Source organism: Pseudopodoces humilis, chromosome 2 (genome assembly GCF_049639895.1).
Source record: "Pseudopodoces humilis isolate 2021_Gansu_Grassland_sample_001 chromosome 2, ASM4963989v1, whole genome shotgun sequence".
Classification (NCBI taxonomy): domain Eukaryota; kingdom Metazoa; phylum Chordata; class Aves; order Passeriformes; family Paridae; genus Pseudopodoces; species Pseudopodoces humilis.
In genome coordinates this window covers 112,053,271-112,077,447 of record NC_142201.1, presented here as the reverse complement: position 1 = coordinate 112,077,447, position 24,177 = coordinate 112,053,271, and the positions used below count along the sequence as shown (strand labels likewise).

The following is a 24,177-nucleotide window of genomic DNA, read 5'->3' as shown; positions in this document are numbered from 1 at the left end:
GAAAAGCAAACAAAAGAACATTTTCCGAAAGCCAGATTACACGCTGGGAAGGGAGTGGTGCTGTGGCACTTCTGGACGTGCTTCAAAAGTATTGAAAGTGCTTGAAGGCATCAGGAGAATATGACATAAATACTGTGTAATAATATGAATTCAGAAATTGTGTCCCACATCGTTCTGTCACAGACTCCCTGACACTTTTTTTATCAACATCTTCCTAAAAATTTTTGTGTTTATCATTCCTATTGGACTTGGAGGAGGATAGCCCTGTCATTTCATCATTCCAGAATTTAGGACTTGCCTATTAATTTCCTCTCTAACAATAGGCAAGACTGATAAATATACATAGGTTTTGTACAGGCTTGAAAGAGAGAAATTCCAGCTGGGATGCCTCTGCAGTGTAACGCTCCATGGACCAGAGCTACTCAAGATTTAGTTTTTAATTGTCACTACCTTGATCTCGTTTGATTAATAATAAATTAGGCCAGTGTCCCCGGGCTGGGTCTGTTTTGTCCGTGGCAGTATCAGGTGAGTGATCTCTCCCTCTCCTTATCTCAACCCACAAGTCTTTTGTCCTATTTTCTCCCCCCATCCATCTGTTTTATTATTTTCCCTACATATTTCCATCACTGGAGTAAGAATTTCTCTCTATTTATTAGTTTAAATTTTTTTTAAATGAAATTTTGTAACCATTGTAACTTTATGGAGCAAGCTGAACACGTGAATTGCAAGTACCAAAAAAAAAATTAAAACAAGTAGGAATACAGGTTTTTGGGAAACCTTACTTAATAGAAAAAGCTCAGTGTTTTTGATAATCTGTTTACCACTAAGATCCCTTAGAAAAGGCAATACAAAGGCTTATTGGGAAGAGTTGCAATGTATGAGAAATGCAAGTGTACTGCTTGCTCTTTACTTTGATAATAATAATTACTGAATTCCCAAATGTGCTTGAATCTAGTACATGTTGTGATTTGAATGCTCTTCCTGTAGTTTTGGTGACTTATTTCATAGTTTTCTAATGAAATAGCTGCAATCTCCACAGTTTTATAACTGTTGAGGTATTTTAGTCATATTAGCACCCAGTGTGAGCGTGGCATTTCCCTTCAGCAATGCTTCAGCATTAAATGATAGATTTAAAATTTTGTTTTTCCTGTAAGTTGAAACGGGGTTTGTTTCAGCTGTGTGAATAGTGTAATTTACTAAAAATATTTGATAAGAGGCAACAATTGATTAAAATTTTATTGTTCATGTTGTAAATTTAAGTTGTTCATGTTGTTCTGGCTAACATAGACATCCAGGCAATTTGATCTTCATTGAAAATTACTGAAATTATAATTACATGAAGTTACTAATTGAAACTTCTGGATGTATAAACATAGTAGCATATGTATAAACTTAGTAGTGATGCTGCATTTGTTATGTAAGTCCCATATCTACATTCAAAAGTCTCTGTAAGCATGTTGGATAAGAAACTTATGGCCCAAAAAAAAAATACCATGATACTTGTTCAGAAAACTAATATTTTGTTGTGGAGATGTCTGAAACTTTGCCAGTTCCTGGTTTTGTCTCTATCACCCACTGGACATTTAAAATAGAACTGATTAGAAATTACATGGAAATGATAATCACCAGGTGACTTCTGAATCAGTGTGAGCTGCTTAAAATGTCTGTAAAATTTGGTTTCATTATGTAACCCTGTCTAGTTTCATCCAGGTGTTGTTACTCGGTATTTATTTGTCCAGGTAAGAGCTGCAGACAAATCAGTGCATCCAGCTTCACTGGCGGCAATTATGGTCCTTTGAGGCAGGGTGTGATCGCTGGCTCAGGGCCTGGGCTTGTGCAAGGACATCTGTCAGAGGAGAGTCCTTCACTCAGTTTTGGGAAGCTGGCAGAGGCTGGGAGCCAGGGTCCAGCTGCCTCTTCTGCAGGCAGCAGCTCATCCTCGTGTGAGGTGCCAAGCGCTCGAGTGGCCATGAGCTCATGCGGTAATTTTGACTCACAAAGTCCCTGCACTGCCGGCTCTTTATGGAAATGGATTCTGTCATGGCATGCTGCAGCACATCAGCTGCTGTAGGCGCATCCAAGATTGTCTTTTTAACTCTGTTGAACTAGGCAGGAGGAGATAAAATGTGTGCATTGTCAGGTCTGTAAAGTGAACTGCAGTAAACTTGGTTTCAATTAAAGGAGAGTATTTATACTGCTTTTATCTGCTGGTTTAAAAAGTGATTTAAAATCATATCTTCAGTGGTGTGTGGACAATTTCATTGGGCAGACCAACTCTTAGTCAGATCAAAACTTCCTTACATTAGTGGATTGGGAACTCTGATGCCACTGTGATGTGGCCATGTTTTTTTTTAACTTTGTTTATGTGTGTGATATATGTGCATTGTAAACCCAGGAAACTATGCACTTCTGCACCACGATTTTTGTCTTTGTACTGGGAAGAGTTCTTTCCTCTCCTACTGTCTGCACTGTGCTAAAGTCCTGTAACAAAAGGGACTTAGGTAAAACAATTATTTGACTGAGACCTTAGATAGGAAATGGGTTGATTGATTGTGATGTGACTTGATTGTCACATGGGTAACTTGATTGTCCAGTTTTTGTTGTGGGTTTTTTTTTGTTGGTTTTTTTTTGTGGTTTTTTGTTTGTTTTGTTTTGGGGTTTTTTTGTGGGTTTTGTTTGTGGGGTTTTTTTTGTTTGTTTTGTTTTGTTTTTGTTTCATTTTTTCCTGTAGTTGCTAAGTATTTCTCTTTGGTAAGTGTGACTTTGGAAGCCGGGTAGGACTGGTATGTGAGTAATTCACAAGTAGGACGCCCCTTCCTTCATATTTTGGGTTAAGAGAATTTATCAGCTGATGACTGCTGTAAAAAAAAATCATGATCCTGTGTTCTTCAAAAATTATTCCAGTGTCACAGCCTATGTAGTCCACAGAAGAACCAATTTATCAAGATACGGTAAATTGGTAGCAATTCTTAGTCCAGCTTATCCCAGTTTCTGGAGTTACTGTTTGTCTGGACTACATATATCCCAAGGAAAATCCATTGTAATGTTTTGACTAAATGTGAAACTGTAACATTTTATTGTGACTGTATGGAATTTCAGTTGGAGCTGTTGGCTTTTGTTTAATATTAGAAATAAAACTGGTTCTAACAGTGCAAATGTGTGTTGACCTTGAGGATCTCTTCCATTTGAGGTGAGTGTAGCATAAAGAATTGTGGGTGAAGGGACAGCACTGCTTATTCTTTAGGAAATCACACGTTTTTAGTAATGTGAGACAGCTGTAGCATCTCTTTCATCCACCTTGAAGTAACTTGGTAAAAACTGGCTTACTAATTGTGAATTCTGTGTTCATTTAAGATGTTTCTGTCTTTTAATAAGAGTGACAGGAGGTTCAACCAGAGCTTATTGTTTATTTTATGGTGATGTCCAAGCAAAGTTATTTTTGCTTTTTCACAGCTTTTGGTCTAAACGTTATTTTTGTTGGTATAGTAATTAATCCTAAAACATTTTCTTTTCTTGTTTCTCATTTTTTAATCCAGTGGGAAGAGATCAGTGGTGTTGACGAGCACTACACTCCAATCAGAACTTACCAGGTGTGCAATGTCATGGATCACAGCCAGAACAATTGGCTGCGGACAAACTGGATCCCGCGCAACTCGGCTCAGAAGATCTACGTGGAGCTCAAGTTCACCCTGAGGGACTGCAACAGCATCCCCCTGGTCCTGGGCACCTGCAAGGAGACCTTCAACCTGTATTACATGGAGTCGGATGACGACCACTCGGTCAAGTTCAAGGAGCACCAGTTTACAAAGATCGACACCATCGCGGCCGACGAGAGCTTCACCCAGATGGACCTCGGCGACCGAATCCTCAAGCTGAACACAGAGATCCGTGAGGTGGGGCCCATCAGCAGGAAAGGCTTTTACCTGGCTTTCCAAGACGTGGGCGCGTGCGTTGCCTTAGTGTCGGTGCGGGTGTACTTCAAGAAGTGCCCTTTCACCGTCAAGAACCTGGCCATGTTCCCAGACACGGTGCCCATGGACTCCCAGTCGCTGGTGGAGGTGCGGGGCTCCTGTGTCAACCACTCCAAGGAGGAGGAGCCCCCCAAGATGTACTGCAGCACGGAGGGGGAGTGGCTGGTGCCCATCGGCAAGTGCTTGTGCAACGCTGGCTACGAGGAGAGAGGCTTTGCGTGCCAAGGTAACGATGCCCTCCGTGCCCATGGCTCTGCTCCGAGCAGGGGCTTCCCCGCGCGGCCCCGCTCCCTGTGTTGGGTTGTGCTCCTTTTCTCCGGGTTCTGCAGAGGAATCAGCTAGGTGCTAAAATTGCCCTGGAGATGGGGTTTGTTTAAGCTGTGTGAATATCGTCATTTGCTAAAAATACTTGGTGAGAGTCAACAGTTGATTTTTAGTAACATGTTGTGTAGCAAATCTGTCCTCTCTCACCACTCTTGGACCTTCTTCCAGTTTACAATTCATAAATGTTTGTGTCAAAAAAGTGATTTTTTTTTTCCCAGTATCTTTTTGTCTTTTAAACTCTGTGTCTCGATAGAAGACTTTTGCCACTGAGCTGTGCTGATTAATTGGGATTGGTTGGTAAAAAACATGTGGTATTGCTCCTGTAGCATAATTACTAAGTGCAGATACATTTGGAAGATTAGTAGTTGGAGTTTATTCATAAATACTCGTGTATTTTAACTCCATTTTCTCCAAACTTTTGATTTCTGCAAACTGTGGTTATGTGAATGCTCCCAAGAACAAGAGTATACTGGGGATTCGGATTTTTTTACAGAAATGGTCTTTTAAATCTTAGAAAAAATCATGTTGTATTTACTAATTTTAATATCAACCAAGATGATAGCAGCTAACATTTTTATGCTTTTTATAAAATTACATTTTGAAGTTTTGTGCTGATACAGTCTTTTCACAGAGTGCCTTGAAGGGTGCTGGCTGTGGCGAAGGGTCTTCCATCAAATATATAAGTAAAATTAAACAGTAATGTCTGGAAATCCCATGGTTGGAAGCAGAATAGCTGAGATGTTTAGTGTAGGGTTTGTGCATGTGTAAAACTGAAATTTAAAATATTCTGAACCTGGTTGGGACACTGCCTACTTCTTTTTAATCAGTTCTACTTATGTCAGACAAGTAAGTCCTGGGGAGTTACTGAGAACCCAACAAACCATAGTCATGACTTTTTCTCAGAAAATGACAGGGAAACATCTGGGGAAAGGCGTAAGAGTGTTCTTGCTTTGGTTTTTCTTTTAAGTAGATTTTAAATAATTTTTTGCCTTTGAATAAATTGAGTAGCCAGATCTGAGGATGCTTTTCTGTGTTAGATACTGCTACTTATAAAAAAACCAAAGTAAACTCTTCTGTTAAGAGCTGAATTCAGGAGAGGATGTTCCATTGTTCAGAAATGCTTTATCCAGGGGCTCCTACAGCATTTAGAAATGCTAAAAGATGAGTGACTCTTCTATCCACTGTGTATATTCTTGCTTGCTACAGAGCCTGTGTTCCTGTAAATGGTTGAAAGCTGTTGGTTAAGAGTTTCAGTTACATGTGAGCTCAGAGAGAAAAATGCTCCAGAAAGCGACAGACTACAACTGAGCAAAAGTAAAGCTAGATAAATTAGGCTAAACTTTTATTAAAATCAAGTTCTCAAATGCTTGGGGCAGGCAAGGCAGCTCCTACTGAGTTCTGCAGAGAAAATCAGACCATAGAATGAATATATTTTTCTGGTTTGATTTTTTATCTTCCTCACTCACTGTTGATCAAGGGGCTTATATACGATGAAGCCATTAACAATAGCAACAGGTCCTTTTGGTTTATTCTGATTTAACACAGAATGTTCTGCTAAGTTTTATTGGAAGGCATATTGATCAGATTGTTTCAGTGTGCTGTGACTGAAGTGGCTCTTTAAAAGCAGGAACTCAAAACCTCATGTGTGTCAGCATTGGTGGTGCAGCAGGAGTTGGAAAACTCAGAAAACCAGTTCAGCTTTGGCCTCTGGCTCAAAGCTGCTCCTGCATCTTTCCTTTTCTTCTGTCCTCTCCTTCTTTTGCTCCATCTTTTAAGGGAGTTAAAATCTCTTAGGATTTTTTTTTTGTTTGTTTGTTTTGGGTTTTTGTTTTTCTTTTTGTTTTTTCTTTTGTCACCAGAAGGACAGCAGAATCAGGACTGTGGCAATGTAACCCCAAAATGGTGTTACAAGCATGGGCTAGAATAAATGCATAATTTAGGAAAAGTAACTTTCAGATGAAGTCTGAAGAAGTAATTAGTAGCAGAGGCTATTGTCTTCTCAGTAGTTGAAAGCATTTAAGAGCTTAGTGTCCATCACTACTTGATCCTGTGTTCAGACTGTGTCTGCTTTTGTTTGTTTCCATAATGCTGTTTTTATAAACAATGTACTTTTGCATTATCACGAGATTATTACTGAGGATTAAAATAAAGGACCTTAATGATATAAGATCAGCCTATTTAAATTTCATTCAGAACAGCATTTCTTTGTCATGGAAAATTGGGCACAGTCATGGCCTCCCAAATAACACAAATTTCACCAATTTCCTTGACTGCTTTCTTTTCTCTGCACAACCAGGGAAAGTCAACATAAACTCAGACCATTGTTTGTTACTGGTGCATGTTTCTAGAACACATTTGTATGCAAGCTGTGAAAAGCCAGCTCAGCTGATGAGTTCTTGCTGGGTGGAATATTGTTCTGTTCTGTGTCTTGATTTTCACATGTACAGCAGCAACATCCCTACTTGTCAGTCAGTGGAAGAGCTGCACTGTGACCATCCTTGTCTTCTTTATTGGGAGTGTGTGGAGAAATGATTTCTTAGAAGTGAATTTTAGACCTCACTTTGAGGAATTCTGGTATTTGTCAATGCTTTAGGTTACACAGTTTAAGATTTAATACCTCCTCTAGCAAAGGCTTGTGCACCTGCTCAGTGTTTTGGAAGGATTATGTTTGTCTGAAGTTATTTGTATTGGGGAGCAACCCTTTCATACTTGTTTTCCCCCTTACATAATACATATGTTAGTTAATTAAAATGGTGTATATAATACACTGTAGTCTTTCTGCTATTACAAATTTTTGCTATTTGCTATTATTTTTAGCATCACAGTGATCCTATTTAGTCTTACTATAATATTTTGTGGTTGAACCGGACATCTTCCTCACAATGTCTTTTATAAATTACATTTTCTTGCCACTTTGACCAAACTATATTTTTATGGCTTCTTCTTTCTTACTTAGAATTAGTGTGTTTTAATTAGAGGGAAAAATCCCCTACTGGCTGGAACTACCCACTGAGCTTAATGCTTTCTAGTAATGGCCATCCTGCTCCTCAGTCAACAAGGAAAAAATCATCTTTTCAATTTGTTCCTCATCAAACAGAGTAGATCAGGTCAGATCTGTCTTAATATTCTTTCTCTGGCAGTGACTAATGGCCTCCTCCTAAGGAAACTAAGGGAAAGTATAGGAAACTATAAAAAACTGCTGCTTTCATGGGTAAAGCTTTTACCAATCTACTGCTTTTTAAGATTTAAGACACATTTTGTAAGAAAGGCTGTATTTGGTAGGAATCAGTGACCAGTCTCTTGGTAACTTGTCTATATTTCGACTCATTTATATTTTTAGTCTCTTAATTTTTATGGCAATGAATGCTATGCCTTGCCTTGTGTGAAAAACATAATTTCTTGCTGTGTTTAACCCTTCTCTTTTAGAGTCACTGGGATAATGTTTTCCATGTCCCTGTAGAGTGAGGAAATAACTGCTCCCTTTTCAGCTTCCATACTAACAAATTTCAAGATTTCTTTCATGTCTAATATCTCATCTCTAATACCTCTTTTCTGAAGTTTTCCTCTCTACTAGTGCCTTCTTTTAAAGAACAGACTAATTGCTCTATTCCTCATCCTTTTTGACTGCCTCTATACGTATTCAAAGTAAACAATGTGATTTTTATGAAAAAGGCAATGAATCTTGTGTGCACTATTAAATTTCAAGTGCAGGAGGAGATCAGACAGTGGCTTAGAGGTTGGAACAGCCCAGAGATTGAGTTTAAAAAAGGAGCATTCACATCACCTGCCTAGTGAGGGATCTGTACATGGAAAAGTTTGACTCAGTTTTATTTTGAACACTAAGAAATGAATCTCACTATCTGAAGGTTGGTTGGTTGTGGTATTGATACTAAAAAAAATGGCAAAATGTAGGATAAATGGCAGAAATCTGTCTAATTCTGTAATGATCTAGAAGGCTCCTCAGGGAAATAATGGAAGCCTCATTTCAGGAGTTGTTTTTTAAAAGATTGCAGCAGTCAGATGGTAAAAGAAATCCTGCACTGACAGGTTTGGACTAATAAACCTTTTCCATCCTGAATGTGTCTATTCTGTTGGTTATTTCATGCACTTCAGAAAGACCAGTTGGGCATGGAGAAGGTTATTTTTCATTACAATATGCTTAATTAGCAAGCATGCAGTGGGCAATTGTTTATCCATGTGGGACTGTGAGTGAGTTTTGAATGCTCTTTTGGAGGCTTCCAACGGGTGTGACCCTCTAGACCAAAACCAAATTTTCTGGCTCTGGTTATCAAATGAAAAATTTAAATTGGTGGGCCTGAACAGAATGACCCAAAAAGCACAGAATAATATTTTCTGCATGGTGTTGTTTCACCAAATTTTAGTTGCTGCAATTTAGTAAGTCTGAACTGTAAATTTCTTATGTAATTCTGTGTAATAAAGTTATAAGTTTTAATCATGAATGACTGATACATTTTTTATAACAAAGCCAGAAGGAAAAAGAATGTAAATCAACAGTTCTTCCTTATGTGTTTAACTTTTAGCTGTTAATCAGATGGATTGAATGGGAGAAAAGGGAGTGAGGGGTAAAGGAGGGAGAGGATAAGTTCACCCACTGTGCCTGGTTATTGCAAAAATGACTTCACAAAATTTCCCCTAACACTAAATTTTTCAGTGCTTTAAGTTGTGCAGTGAGCATCTCCTAAATCATATTTCTCTCTGAGTTTCTGGAGATATGAAAGGAATGCCATCTGTGGCTGCTAAATCTGAACCATCACATACAGTGCTTAATTCTTTGAGTGGAATGACTGCTGCACTTGAAGTAAAAATATGTAAAATATCATTAATACTGAGGAAGCGAAGCATTTCTCCAGACTTCTTTTTTATTTCTATGCTTTAAATAACCGTTTGGTCTCTGTGTAAGTAAATCTAATTTTTACCTTTCTAGATCAGTGGGAAAAAAAACTATGACTTTACATGTAAAGAGAAAAAGATACTGTGAGGAACTACTCAATTTTGTGCAAGTGAAAACAGGAAGAAGACACAAATGCTTTTTGCAACTGCAAAGTTTCCCTTGGAATTAATTGTCTTGGATGTGTTACACTGCAAAAACCCATGGCCTTAGCTCTCAGACTCTGCACAGGAGTAATTATATGTAATAAAATGTAGGCATTGATCATACGGAGACCATACAATATAATAATGGAGCTATCAGAAAAGTTTCCTTTTACATGAAATCTGAAAAAGCTGGGGATTCAAATTTTTCAAAGCAGAGGTCTGAGGTGTGTTTTTTATTCCTTTGATTTGTATTGTTTTGATTTTAAAAAGCGGGAGAGATGCTTTTTAAAAGGACTCTTAATCTTTCAAGCTGGTAAACTAAAATGACAGCAGCTATAAATTATGAATCACTTTATTTGTAAAATATTCATTGTTTTTATCCACTTTATAATTCTGTAAGTACATAGAGCACAACAGTGAAGGATTTACCTTCCTGCTTAGAATTTATTTAACTCTTACAAAAGTTATGTCAAAGATGTCCAGATTATTTTTATGGGAGAAGAATTATGTTGCATTCAGTACTTCCTAAAGATCCCAGCCAACTTTTTATGTAACATTTTCTGACAAAAAATTTACAAATTTGGAAAATATTATCCAATTTGTTCCTTACAAGCAGTAGATGTAAAAATGCAAGTGTTTAAGGCAAAATTTATTGGGCACAATGTTGTGTGTTTTTGACCACATTTGTCACATCCTGAACAAAAAAGAAAAAAAAAAATTCTGAAATTAATTGGAAAAGAGTTTGTTTTTTAATACAATATTATGCACATTCTTTCATACATGTAAGAAAAGTGTTCTTTCAGCCCTTTTTAATTTCTTAAAAAAGCCTTTACTAAATTTCTTGGAAATTGTGATAGAAGTATTTAAAACATGATTATAAATATTACTATAAAGTTTTTAACATTTAGTGATTAGGAGCTTGAATGTAACATACTGTTAAGTGTTCTTAGAAAACTTAGCAATACATCTCTCCAAGTTGTTCAGTACCACAATGTCAATATAGGCAGGACTAGATAACTTAAAATTGAATTTTTGTATTTAAAACCAGGTGGGGAATGGATAGGTTCACTCAGAAATAGTGGAAATATTTGCAAAAGTGTTAATGACTCACAAAATGCAACTTAATACAGTTGTATGTTTGTTTAATCCAGATATGTTACCACTTTATTATAATTGCTTGTTCTGCCACTTAATGGGTGTGTTGACAGTTTTTTCCTTGTCTTCCTTACCTGCTTTTCAAACAACAAAATGACCACTCCACTCCAAGCCCTGACAAAAAAACCTCCTTAAACACACCACACCCCACTGCCTGGGACCCAGACTCTAACAAGTTTGTGAAACATTTACTTGCTCTTCTGAACACAGAAATATTTGCCTTAATTCTCTGACACTCACATGTTCAAGAGCACTACCACTGAACTTGTGTGCAGCATTTTCCTGCAGGAACCTCGGGATGCCTGTCACTGAGAATCCTGAGGGATCTCGCTGGCATTTCCTTAACCTTTTCACTGTGATGGGTTCCCTTCTTTGGAGGCTTTCAAAAGATTTAAGGCTAAACAATGAGTATCATCCTCAGCACGTTTTGCTCGCCGTGCCTTGGGTGGGTTTTCCATCCTGGAGTTGCACGAAGATTGCGTTGTCAGTGGGAATTCAGGGAACTTTTCCCATTGGTTTCTCGGCCACTGGCAGAGTTTACAGAGCCATTTGACAACCCCGTATTAGTTCCAGAGTGGGACTTACAAAGGCTAACAGGGGTTTGGATTAGCACTGGCAGCTGGCACTAGGCTTTAAATAGACAGCATTTGCAGCAAGAGCTGTGAGTTTTGATAGCACACAAGTCTGGAAATGCTCTCAGAGTAAGGAGCATCTTGAAAGACGAGTACAAGACGAGGAGAATCTTCCCTGAGTCTGCTGCTCCTCAGCGTGAAGCGCAAGATGTTGTCAAAACATGCTGTTGGCAGACATCTAAATAAGCAGCAATTGATAGCAGACTTTATTGAAGCACTCAGACTGCAGGAGAAGTGTCGGCGTTTGCTGTTTCTTGGATGACAAACTGAGGAACGTTCGGTTCATTCCTAGCGTCTCTTCCTCCTCGCGTTTGAAATCACAGCGCTACTCTTTACGGCACGCCGGGAAGATAATAACTTGGACTTCACACAGCCTGTTTAGGGAGAGAAAATACAAAGTTCCCTGCCTTGGATTTGTTTGTAGCTTCATCTTTAAGCACCTGCATCAGATACCCCAGTAATTAGCATAGGTGTTGTTCTGAGGCAGGGATAGACCTAAACAACGACAGATCCTTCGCAGGTCAAGGAGGTGAACCATTCCACCGTCACGGCTCTGTGGGTTCAGTGGTTGTCTACTGTAAGGTTAAAATTTGATGTGATAATTTAGAACAGCTGCTCTTTGACAGGAAGATTCACTTTCAGCAAGGGAAGAAAAAGCCATATGGTAAAAGTTGATGCTGTGCCAGGCCTGAATAGCTGCAGAAGTGATACAGGACAGTTCTCTTCAACAATATGCTTGAAGTAATGCACTTTACTTTCCAAGCTGTGTGCTTTCTTGAATCATAACTTAACTGATGTACAGGGACCTTTTTCTAGTTGTTTTTTTATAATACTTTTTATTAACAATGATGATTAATTGTCAGAAAAGGGTGGGGGGGCTTTAACAATAACCGTTTATCCATCGCCATATCCAGACCACTCTTTGTACCCTAAAATATACCAAAGTTTTATAGAATGATAGCTTCAAAAATTTCAAGTAAATTACCATGTATTTTTAGAGGCTGTGTTTAGAGCAGCACTTGAGTTCAGGTGCTTTTAGCAGGGTAATTCACTTAAGTGACACTGCTTTTGTTCACATACTTAAATTTTAGTAAATTGAGCATGTAAAACAGCATGAAACCTCATGAAATTAGTAATTCCCACTGCTCATCCTAAACAGTAGTGGTCAGTAGGAATAAGGTCGTCATCAGGAGTTCAAAATCTTAGGGAGAATTCATCTGTCCTCCAATTTGGAGGAGGGGAATCATTTGTCACAATAATTAGTTCTATGTTAAAAATACCTTTTTTTGATGTGGTAGACATTTTTAAGGTAAGAAGAATAACAGAATAAATTATTTGCCCAGCTCTTACCTTTAAAAAATGCCACTAAACAAGGGACCAAAAACCTTCCACCAGCAGTGTGCTCTCATCTAGAAATGCAGCTTTTTTTGGTGTGTCCCATTCCCCTGTCTCTCCCCATAATGATGATCGGACAAAAACCTGTTGTTTTAAGAAGAAAAAAAAATGGTCTTTCTTTCTCCTAGAAAAAAAAAAAAAAAAGAAAAAAATCTGAGTTGATTATAGTAAAGCAGTAAAATACATTGAAATGGTCATCTGTTGCCCAGCTGAGCTAAGAAAAGACCTAAAGTGTGGCAAACATATAAAAGTCAAATATTAAACATGTTCTTTGATGTTTTGCAACCCTATACAGAGGTCACTTATGCAGAATTTGACCTAATCTGACCATCCCCTTTATCTCTGTTAGAGGTAACTCTGAGATTTAGGTATGCACATACAGAATTGTTTATTTATAAATGTCTTCTGTAGCACTTTTTTATTGCCACATTAATATTAGGATGCTGTAGAATCCAGTAAGTAAAAATTCCTCTTTTGTTTTCCTAATGAATGGCATAATTTAGTCCTTATTATTATAAAAAATAAATACAAGAAAATATTCAATAATATACAATTCAGATTTAACAGGAGCATCTCCAGCTGCTGTAATGTGCCTCTTTAGATGCCAGAACAACTTGAACTTTCTGAAGGTCTAACAATATTTTTTTTTTTTTTCTGATTTTGGTAATGTGATCCTAATACTGAGATGACAGCTCTGGGCAGTTTATTTTAAGAAGCCACTCTTCAAATCTGTTCTAGGAATTTTCAGGTTTTGCTCCCAAAAGGATAAAATGGAAAACTGAAACAGGGCTGAGGGACTGTGACTTGAAGTGGAGTCAAGGTGTATTAACCACGAGCATGAGATCACTGTTGCAGCTGCAAGACTGGAGTTTTCCTGGGGAGGAGGAGGCTGGGTGGGAACCAGAACATTTCAGCTGAAGAAGTAGCTGGTTAGAAATCTCAGGTAACCGCAGCTAATGAACCTTCATCTTCATTATTTATTTACTTATTTATTTATTTATTTACTTATTTCTTTATTAATAAACTCCTTCAGCTGCTACTTTCATGCAGTGTCTAATGTCTCTGACTTTTTTAACTTTGAGTGTCCAGAGGCTTCACCTCAAGCTCATAACAAATATTTGTAAACGCAGAGGACGGAATTAGGAAGATGTGAAATTTTTTATATGTGTGTGGCATTTTGTAAGCAATGCCAGTCTTGTTCCTCACACTGTCTGAGGGGGTGACCTGGCAGTGAAATGAACAGTAAAAGGGGAATCAGCTTCTCTGTCTTTTCTCTGCCCACACCAACCACAGCAGATGGTGGAAGAAAGCTAAAAGCATTTTTATAAGAGGGTCAGAATAAGAAGGAGAATGAGAGGAAAGAAACTAGAGAGGAAAAAAAAAAAATCACCATAGTAAATAAAATACACTTATTTCACTGAAACCTAAATGTTCCAATTAGTATTCTCAAAAAAAAAGTTAGTAAGAGGCTCTCCTGAGAAAAGAAAGAATACTGATTTTAGTTCAGACTGGAATATGAGTCAATGGTGTCTTTAAAGGAGGATGTAAATTTCTATGCAAGTTTAGTCTGTGCTCAACTGCTAAAGATATTCGTGTTTCTGGGGAAAAAAATGTGGTGACTGCTTCAGGTCCATGTTTGGGTAGGTCCCTGTCACAGTTTCACATGGAATTGGCTTGCAAATAATAATATTAGAATTGTCATAACAACTGCATTGCACTGAGAGACTGAAAGCTGATGTGAGGTGCAGTAAACAGTGACACATCTCCTGTGTTTCCGGGAGCCCTGTCTAAATGAAGCTGAACTAGAAAAGGTTTGTTGCTTTCTCAAGAGCCTTCCTCTCAGAGGAAAGCATGAATTGTCTCCCTGAATTTTGTCTGGCCAGCATTTTAATAATGTTTCCCTGATTTTTCTTTGTATCACTGAATTTCCAAGGACTCTGGGTATGTACCTAACAGTTTCTCAGAAATTATGGAAATGACTTGGGGGGGTTGGACTGGAAGATCTCCAGAGGTTCCTTCCAACCCTGACAATTCTGTGATTCTGTGAACTTGAAAGCCAAAAAGACTTCACCTTGTTCTGAACTCAGTGGACAGGGGTTGTGTTTTTTTGAGCTTGAAAAGCCTTCTGTCCAGTGGATTGAGCCCCTCTCTGCAGTGTCCTTGGTAGAGGGACATGAAATAAAGCGCTTGTCAGTGATGTGACATAGAAACCATGGTCACATCCACGGCTTCCCTTTGTAGGGATGACTCAGAGGTGCAGTTTGTCATCCTCATCCTTTGGGAACAGCTGCTTCATGCCGTATTCATGGGCAGGCAGCCGCTGTGGCCAGGGAGGAGGTGTGTGTGTGCAGCAGAACTCAGAGTCCTCCCCTCCCTGCTTTCTTCAGCCCCTTACACAAGGCGAGAGGAGGGTGTCAGAGGATGGATCCCTCGCAGGCTTGGAGGAAGAGGGTGGCAGAGCTTTTTGGGCTGGGTAAAAGTTAATCCCTGTTCACCCTCACACTGCAGCCGTGCCGCTGATCTGTTCTAATCCACAGCAAATCTGAAACGTGATGACAGTAATACAGCTTGCAGGAGTTTTCACTCAGCTGGATTTTGAGTTTTACCTCTGATCCACATCTGCAGTGTGATAACAACCTAACCTTTTGATTTTTAATCTCTTCCCTGAACAAGAAGGCCCTGATTCCCCCCAAAAGTTAAATACTAGTCTTTAATTGAAAAATACACAAAGCACTGCCAAATCCTGTGGTAAAAGCAGGTGTTCAGGCACAAGCCTGTTTAGTAAAGAGCTTATTTAAACATGGATTAAAGGCTTCTTTGGAATTGAATGCGTTGTTTTTTTCCGTGTAATAATTACTTTCCAGAGCCAGTGTGTTTAAATGACTGCCTTAAAACCTAGCATGCTCTCTATCCCAAATTCTCTCATAATTAGGGATTATTTTATAGCTTGTCAGTTATCCATCTGCTGGGAAGCTTCCTTGTCTGAGTTGCACTCAGGACAGCCAAGCTGTCATCTCCTGCTTGTCCCTTGGCATCAGATCCCCAGATGTGCATCCACAGATTGCACATCCACGAGGTTGAAGCAGTCATTCAACCTGCAGGTCTTTTCTTGGTTTTGTATGGTCTGGAGGAAAGAAGGCTGAGGGGAGACCTTTGCCCTACCTGAAAGGAGGCTGTGGCAAGGTGTGGAGCAGCCTCTTCTCCCAGGGAACTGTGGCAGGACAAGAGGACACAGCCCCAAGCTGTGCCAGGGAGGGTTCAGGTCGGCCAGCAGGAAGAGTTCTTTCCCTGAAAGGGTGAGCAGGCATTGAACTGGGCTGCCCAGGAAGGTGGTGGAGTCCCCTTCCCTGGCAGTGTTCCTGAAACACCTGGACATCTCAGTGCCATGGTTTGCTTGGACTGGATGGTGTTTGGTCAAAGGTTGGACTGGAGGATGTTGGAGGTCTTCTCCAACCTTTGTGATTCTGTGATTCTGTGCTCCCCCGAGTTATTTTTCTTAGGCACATTGAATTCTGAGTTGTGCTCCTGCCTTCTACATTCATCTTCTTGCTAGATTGGAAGTTTGAAGGCAGAAAGGGGATTTTAGCCTGCATCAGTTTGGTCAAGTCCGTCAGATTCCCAACACCCCTGCCCAAGCACATGTGAACACAAGGTTATGCATCCATAACTTTATATGGGATTCAACTGATCTTGCAGGATCATGTGGAGACTCTGAAAAAAGTTCCTGGGAGCTAGGACTTGAGGAATTCTCTTGACATCTTAGGGGTGATGTGTTTTGATACAGTTAAGACTTTTGGTCTTTCCTTGCAGATTGTAAATCTGCTTTGGGGCATTTCACCTTGTTTTATGGTGTTTGATGTTGTGTTTCTTGGATTCCTATACACTGTTCTTCCATTACTTGAAAATCTGTGTCCAAAGGTTGACTTAAAAATAACTGAAAGGAATAAACAGTGTTACATATTCTCTCTGCAAACAATATAGAAGCACTTACTGGTTTTGGATAACGGTCACGTCCTTCAGTAATTTGAGAAAGTTTCTAGCTGAAGGAAAAAAGAAAATGTAACATTCTTTCCTCTCTCTAGTAATTATGAAGATTTTTGGAGTGAGATGTACTTGACTGTTATGTACTGGAGGCTCTTGGATGTGAGCAGAATCATTCACACCAGGTCCCATTAAGAGTTCCTTTTTTGTCAAGTTGAACGCATGAAGAGATGTGACAACTGTGATTTTGTGTAAAGATTGAAAAAAAAAATTAGTTATGCAGACAACTATTGACAGAGGTATTAAACATTCCCATTGCAGAGTCATCAAAAGCTTGCTTAGAAGGCTTTTGTAACTTCCAGTGAATGTTTCCTAACAAATAAAGGCTTGTTCATTCTGGGGGAACTCGCTGGAAGAGAAATGAGTGATAATGACCAGTCCTTTTCCCTGAGGAGCAGGAGCACCCTCTGCACCAGCAGCCATCCATAAGGTCAGAGCGTTCTTTCCTCCCTTTGTGGTTGTTAACATAACTTTCCAGTTCCCCTTCTCACGCTGTGACAGACCCCAAGAGCTCTGCACAGGCTGCTTTTCCTGCCTGAGTGCTATTCCTGCCTGGCTAGGAGGGAGTGGGTAGCTCGGGGAAGGCAGCTTTCCCACCTCAGAGCTGGCAACTCCCGGGCTCAGGATTGATGCTCGTGGCTGGCTCGCAGTGGGAGCCACTGGAAGCAGTGACAGAGACAGATGATGGCACACCACAGCCTGTCAGCTGGAAATGGCAGGGGCCCGAATGAGGAGGAATGCTTTCCTCATCAGCAAAGCTTGATTTTTGCCTCCTGTGAAGGTGGGACATTGGGGGATGGCTGCCTGGTGGAGGATCTATTTTCTTTTGTCTTCACATTTTAGATGCGAAGTCTCTAACCACGTGTCAGGGTTGTTGCTTGTGCTGTCACTGAAATCAGTTTTGAAGTTCCCACTGATTTAATGGGAAGAGTAAAGAATTTCAGGCAATTAGCTCTTGGATGGATGAGAACGTGTGGCTTTTTGATAAAATGCTGTTCCTCTTAAACAACATCTCTCTCTACAGTCAGGAAAGCAGTTCGATACATTAGTGAATAAATTTTTGTATGTGTGAAATACAAAATCAAAATACAGATCAGATAATGGAATTTGCAAAATTATGAATGAATTGTTTAGCTGATTTATCAAGAGAAGATCTTTAGCTTTGTCAGTCACTCAAAATCACTTCTTTGTATTGTGATTTAAAGTACAAGACAGTTGGTGTGCTAATAATATTAATCAAGTGGCATTCTTTTAGATTCCAGCCTCTATAACTAACATCAACAATCCTTGAAATATTTCAGTGAAATATGTACCATTTGTGTGCTATTAATTCCAGTGAATGTTACACAATTAGAAGACAAATGCATTTGGCTGTATGACTTTATTCATAGATGGAGTCCAACTTTCAAATGATCAATTTAATAAACAAATATGTACTTAAAGAGATTCTTTAGCACATATTTAATCTAAAAATAGTAACTCCCAAAACAATAAAAAGGCAGCAGCTGAGATTCACCAGCACAAGTATTTGCAATAATTTTGTGTGTTTAAATGTAATTTTGTCCAGCTGAAACTTAGACTGTAGAAAGCTACACACACCCTGGTGTTTTTACAGCTCTCATTATTCAGGATCCAGCCCTGCCATTGAGAAACTTAATGCAATGATTGTACATCAAGGCTTTATAAAAAAAATAAATAAATGTTTTTTATCAGTTACAAAAAATATCACCAGTGGCCCACACATGTTTTGTTACAGAAGAATTATGATAACCTGAAGGCTTTGTTTTTTATTGCTTTTGGGTTTGTACTTTACAGAGTCCTCGTGGTCCCAGTTTCATTACAGCTAAATGCACCAAAAATGCTCCAATTAGCAATATATGGAAATGGTTTGCAAATGGTTTGCTCATTCCCTGTAATTTAGGAGTTTGCATAAATTACTGCATTCACAGGACTGAACTTCCAGCATGCCTGAGGGCTTTGGGTCTGGGCTTCTGGTTCAAATCAGTCAGTGCAATACCTTAAGAGAAAGCCTGTCCTTTACAGCCTTTTCTTTTGTTTGTTTTTCTTTTCTTTTTTTTTTTTTTTTTTCTGTTTTGATGTATCTTTTCTTTCTGTCATACCTATATCTCTGTACTGCTATATTTTAAAAAATTTAAATAAATAAACATATATATATATATATATATATAAATGCATAGATACGTCCCACAAAGAGAAGAACTGAAAGTCTGTTCTCTTTGCATGCCTTGAGAGAGCAATTTGCAAAACACAGAAGAGGGAGGTTTATTTGAAAACATATGGAAACCATGGGGGTGAAGCCTGAAGAGGCCACTTGGCCCAGCATGGGATGCTCCACCTTAACCTGAACAGAAGCTGCTGGATCAGGCTGGGTGACCCCATGCTGGGGCTGGCAGCCTGCAGCTCAGCTTAGTGACCAGGGAAATGTGCCTCTCAGTCCACTGGCCATAAAGCCAAAACCTGCCAAAACATCAAAGAATTTTGCCTAATGCAAGTTATGTAGTCAATAAAAAATGAAACAAAAAGCAGTGAATAACAGTTGCACATTTCATCTGAGAAAACATTGTAGAAAAGAAAAAAAAAAAAAGTACATGAATTTAATTGAATTGATTAATTGATTTGTTGGTGTAAACAATAATTGATGCTTTTAAACATAGGAGGTCTGTTTAAAACTTTTTTTTAAAGAACAAATTACCAAGGCATGTGTAGTGAAAAGAAAGCTTGGTGCAGAAATAAAGTATTAGAATTATGTAAAACCCCTAGAAACTCTCGTGACTGTAGCCAAAAAAATGTTTATTTGCTGGGCTCAAGTTGAGCTGTGATTGGAATACTTAAATTTGGGCTTTTTTAGGCTGGTTTTCAATGAGTAAAGCTCATACTTCATTTACAGTTTAAAAGTAATTATTCAAATAATGCAGCAAATTATTATGATCTGAATGAGTGTTTTTTTCTTCATGCTTTATAGTTTGTATCATCTCTGCTTTGTTCCTAAGTGTTATGTATTCTTTATGAGAGCTGAAATGTTCTCTTTTTAAGTGGCAGTCTCTTGCTCACTCTCTTTAATTGTGAATTATGAGTGATTTTAATCAGATGCCAGTTCCTGGCAGATTTGTTGAGCTGAGGGGCTCACTGTTGTCCTCTGCAGTTGTGTTTGTAGCTGTCTCACTCCATTCCCCATCTCTTTTTTTCTTTTTACCGTGTCCAGTGGCTGCACAGCTCACCCATACTCCTATTTTTTATTCAACCTTGATACAATCTTTTCTTATCACCTGGATCCAGCTGAGCTCAGGACCTGTCTGGGTGTGGTTCATGCGCCTCACTCAGGACAATCACTACTTCTAGAATTTCTGATAAAAAAGAAGGTGGCTCTCTAAGAATAGTGTTGATGATTACTTCCTGACCTTCTTCACTTTGCCCTATTCTTGCTTTAAGTGTGCTGAAAGGATGACTGCTGCAGGGTCAGCCAGTCTGATGCATTTCAGACCTGACAGCTGCAGACTAGAGAAGTCATTCCCCACTTTTGGGAGCACTTTTTTGATGGGCTGCCCTCCTGCCCCGTCTGAGTTGAGCTTGCCTTAGTGCACAGACTGCTGGAGCCTGTGCTGGGGACAGGGCTGGGGACAGTGGTGACACCAGTGTGACCACAGGACAGGGCAGGTGGCACTGCACAGGTGCTGCTAAAGCAGAGCCGTCTGTGAGCTCAGAGGATTTGGGGTACCTGGCTACTCAAAGGATGGGCACAGTGCACCCCAAAAGGGTTGTGAGAGGTTAAATTCCTGTAAGGGCTTAAGTTACTTCTATGTCTTCTGTTCCTCTATCTTGTAAAACTTGCCTGCCATATAAGGTCCACAAAATCTGGTGACTGTAGAATATGTAATTTTAGTGAAGATGGACCAAGCCACAGCTTTGTGTCATGGAAATACTTCAGCTTTGTTAAATGAGAGGTTTCCTGCTTCCCCTGCATCTCAGTGGATAGTGTCTCATTCATATTTCATCGTGCTGATGATTATGTTTGCAAAGAAGCCTCTTTGTTTAATGATTAATCAGGGAATTTAATTCATTAATCTGAAAGCACTCTGCAGCACAATAAAATATCATCTACATTTTACAAATAGAGTACTAAAATAGGAAAAGATGCAGTTGCTTGGTCACATAAATCTGTCACCCAGTGAGCAACAGAACCCAGATTTCTTGAGTCTCATCTCTCTGCTTGCTTCATGAACCGTGGCCACCTCATCACTGTTTGGGAATGATAAATGCCTCCCATTTATAGGCACATATGCATGTTCTGGTCATGCAGTAAACAAAGGAGCCTTTCAGTGTTAATGAAAGTATTCACAAGAGGCCAGGCCTGTGGTCCTCGTGCAGACAAAACTCTTGTGGGCTTGTGTCAGAATTCTGCTTTGAATGATTGCTAGAGCAAGCTCATAATGTGTGCTTAAACCTTCTCAGGGGAGGAAAAGAGCTAGCACAAAACAAATCAGAAGTGAGGGTTTGATTTGTTTTTTTATTCTTTTAGAATAAAAAAAGAATAAATGTAGTATCACTACGGATGAGATCATATGAGAAATCCCCTTGCAAGAGAAGTGAGGTGGCTTTTGCTGCTCCTAAAATGGTTTGCCTTTAGGTCACTTAATAAGCTTTAACTTCCATAACTCATGTGCCTGGTGGCTTACAGAAGACACACTGCTTTTATTTGCTCAAATATTGTTGTAAGAATATAAGGGATGCTATTTCTTATGGTTATCCGTAGGATAAAAGTTCAGTGAAGGCTGTCACATTCTGTGTTTCTGCAGACACATTATCTGTGCTTTGATTTTGAAATTTAGGTTTCAAATCAAATTTCTCAAAGATCTTTTCTAACCTAACTGATTCTATGCTGATGTGATTAATTCAGGTGCTGTGTTCTCCAGGCCACTTTTAACAAATAGAGATGAAGAAAAGGACTGTTTTAAAAAACAACCACACATAACTCACAGGCATTACCAAGAAATCATTCTGGAGGTGAAGGTACCTCAGAGTGCTTTGATAATACAGAATTTAAGAATAATTATGTTTATCTCACCTCTTTCATCACTCAAGTGGACATTGCATTCTGAGCTCAAATAATCTCTTCCTCTCTTAAAGGCAGGTTCATAGCTGCTTGAAAGAAGCCATAGTGTTCACATATCTGTGCTTTCCTTTGGCAATATCAGCTGTCCTTCATTCCTATAATATTTTCTTTAACTATTCTGTGTTTATCTTTAGACACTTTGTTCAAATTAAAATGAGCTACTCAAGGGGAGATGAAATAAAATAAAATAAATTTGAAAATAAAAAAATTAAGCCATGTATCATAAAGTACTTTCAAAGAGGAAAAAGGGAAAATTTATTCTTTACCTCTAGATTTTGTTGGTTGGTTGGGTTTTTTTTGGTAATTTAAGTACACTGCAGAAAATTAATATATTTGAAATAGCAGGTGGTAAGCTTCCAAATAATCTGATTTTATAGGATGACATTTTTGGATTTGTATGCTCCAGTATAGGTGGTTCATTGACTTTCTCAGTCACCCAAATATTTATGCACATGCACACATCCTGTCAGTTTTGAGGAAGGATTTCAGTCTTGATGGACCAGTATTTTTGAGCAGAAAATTGTTTGGTGAGGGATTTTCCAATCAGCTATGAAGTCATTCTGGTTTTGGAAAAGAAATACCTGTCCTGCTTCAAATATTGAATGCTCCTACTGAAACCATCACTGTCCAAAAAAGAATGGGAGCCAAATTCAACCAGGGATGACTTCCCTGTTCCTAAAGGTATCATATTTTTAAATTGGCATCACTGGTACCATCAGTAAAGGTGTCAACTTTTAAATTAACTCCTAGTGCCAACAAAGTTTGAGGTAAGAGTTTTATCCCCTGGGAAAGAGAAAATTTCCACCTTTCCATTCCCATTTCTGCTTCTATCCTAAAAGTACCAGGATTAAGGATGCACTCCTTTAACTTCCTACACTACCAACTAATATAAATTATCCACAGTATGTTAGGGTGTGAGATAATGGTTTTATCCTCACAGTTCTAGAGGACATCTGTAGTTATTTCCTTACTTAAGCCTGTTTAATTATTGTCTAATTGCACTTTAAGCTGTAATAGTGGTAGCCTTGAGACACTGGGGATGCTGAAAATGCTGTCAAAGGTTATTAAATACAAAGTCACCTTCTCTGGCTCAGGAATTCCCTTTACCACAAGTACCTGGAGTACAGGGAAATATTCTGAGGAAGCATCAAAACCCATTTGTCTTCTTGCTGTACTCTTTTTAGGCAAAGGCAGTTACAAAAATAGTCTCAAGTAACAATAGAATCTCTGTGGATGTCTGGTCTTATTTTATGAAATACTTTCTGTAGTAGTTCTTACACTTGTAAAGATGTTGGCTATGAAATATTATCCTTAAGGAAGAAAAATAGCTTTGCTTCAAAGTGGCATTGAGAGTAAGCAGATGTAAATGCAAAATGGGTGTTGAGTAGAGAAAGAAAAGCAGCACCAGAGGTATCAAGTCCCAGTTTGTCTGTAAAATTCACTGGTATTTTACGTGTTCAGTGCCATGTTTCTTATGCCATCCACCGGTGGTGCCCCATATATGAATATTAATAGGGTAATATTGAACCAATTCAGGTTTATGATGTGAGTGACTCTTCCATTTACACCAGTGGGGGTCTAGCCCAGGTGTGAATTCATACTTCCAACATCATAAATCTGAACTTCAAAAACTGGAGACCAAGGGGGCTACTCCTATCCCCATCTTTTTTTTGATGACAGAAGGCTGTGGATCTCACATGAGACTTAATTTTGGTGGAACTGAGACCTTCTCCTGTTGTATAAATGTATTTGATAAATGACTCTCATGCTAATAAAGCAGCAGGAGGCAGGAAGGAGGATATCAAGTGAGTCTTTATCAAACCTGCCAGTATCTCAAAGTAAGATTATTTGCTTTTCCCTGGAGCTATAGCAGTGAAGTGAGAGAAACATCTATGAGAAGCCTAGATATTGCTTTCATAGATACAGATACAGTAATATTGTATATTATTTTTCATTGTTTTTATTGTGTAAAATGAATTTTACTCCTTCATTTGTAAGCAAACAAACAAAAAACCCCAAAATGGTTAAATAAAATAAGAAATGGGTTTACCAGATGACTAAACTATTCAGCTAGCTGGAATACCAGACCCAGACTTACAGAGCTCAGTACAGGTACAACCTCTTTTTCTTTCTGTGCCCTTTCTGAAACAGCATAATTAATCAAGGCACTATTTTCTAATAATTTCTGTGCAAAGTAATTTGCTTTGTTCTTGTCTCTCAAGTGACAGATTGCTGAAGTTGAACCTCTGCTCAGGCACCTCTTCCACAGACAGTTTCATATTTCAGTGAACATTTCCCTGGCCTGGGTGACTTGATTTATAATAGCTGAGGTTAGTGGGAAATTAAAAATTAATTAATTTCAATGAATGTGTAATCAAGCAGAGTGGCCTGAGCCATGGAGGTGCTAATAGGTCTCTCCTGGGTGTCCCTCTCCAAGCAGCTGAGCCTGTAGGGTATGGAGCATCCCAGTGTA

At 38.9% G+C, this 24,177-nt stretch overlaps 1 protein-coding gene across 1 annotated transcript in view; it reads left to right on the top strand.

The window, feature by feature from the left end:
- Positions 1 to 24,177, top strand: part of EPHA3 (EPH receptor A3) — a 177,095-nt gene that overhangs the window by 49,808 nt on the left and 103,110 nt on the right. Inside the window, exon 3 of the mRNA XM_088051865.1 lies at positions 3,537 to 4,197. Within this exon, the coding sequence (XP_087907991.1) occupies positions 3,603 to 4,197 (595 nt within the window). The 5' untranslated portion in view covers positions 3,537 to 3,602. The remainder of the gene's footprint in view (positions 1 to 3,536; positions 4,198 to 24,177) is intronic.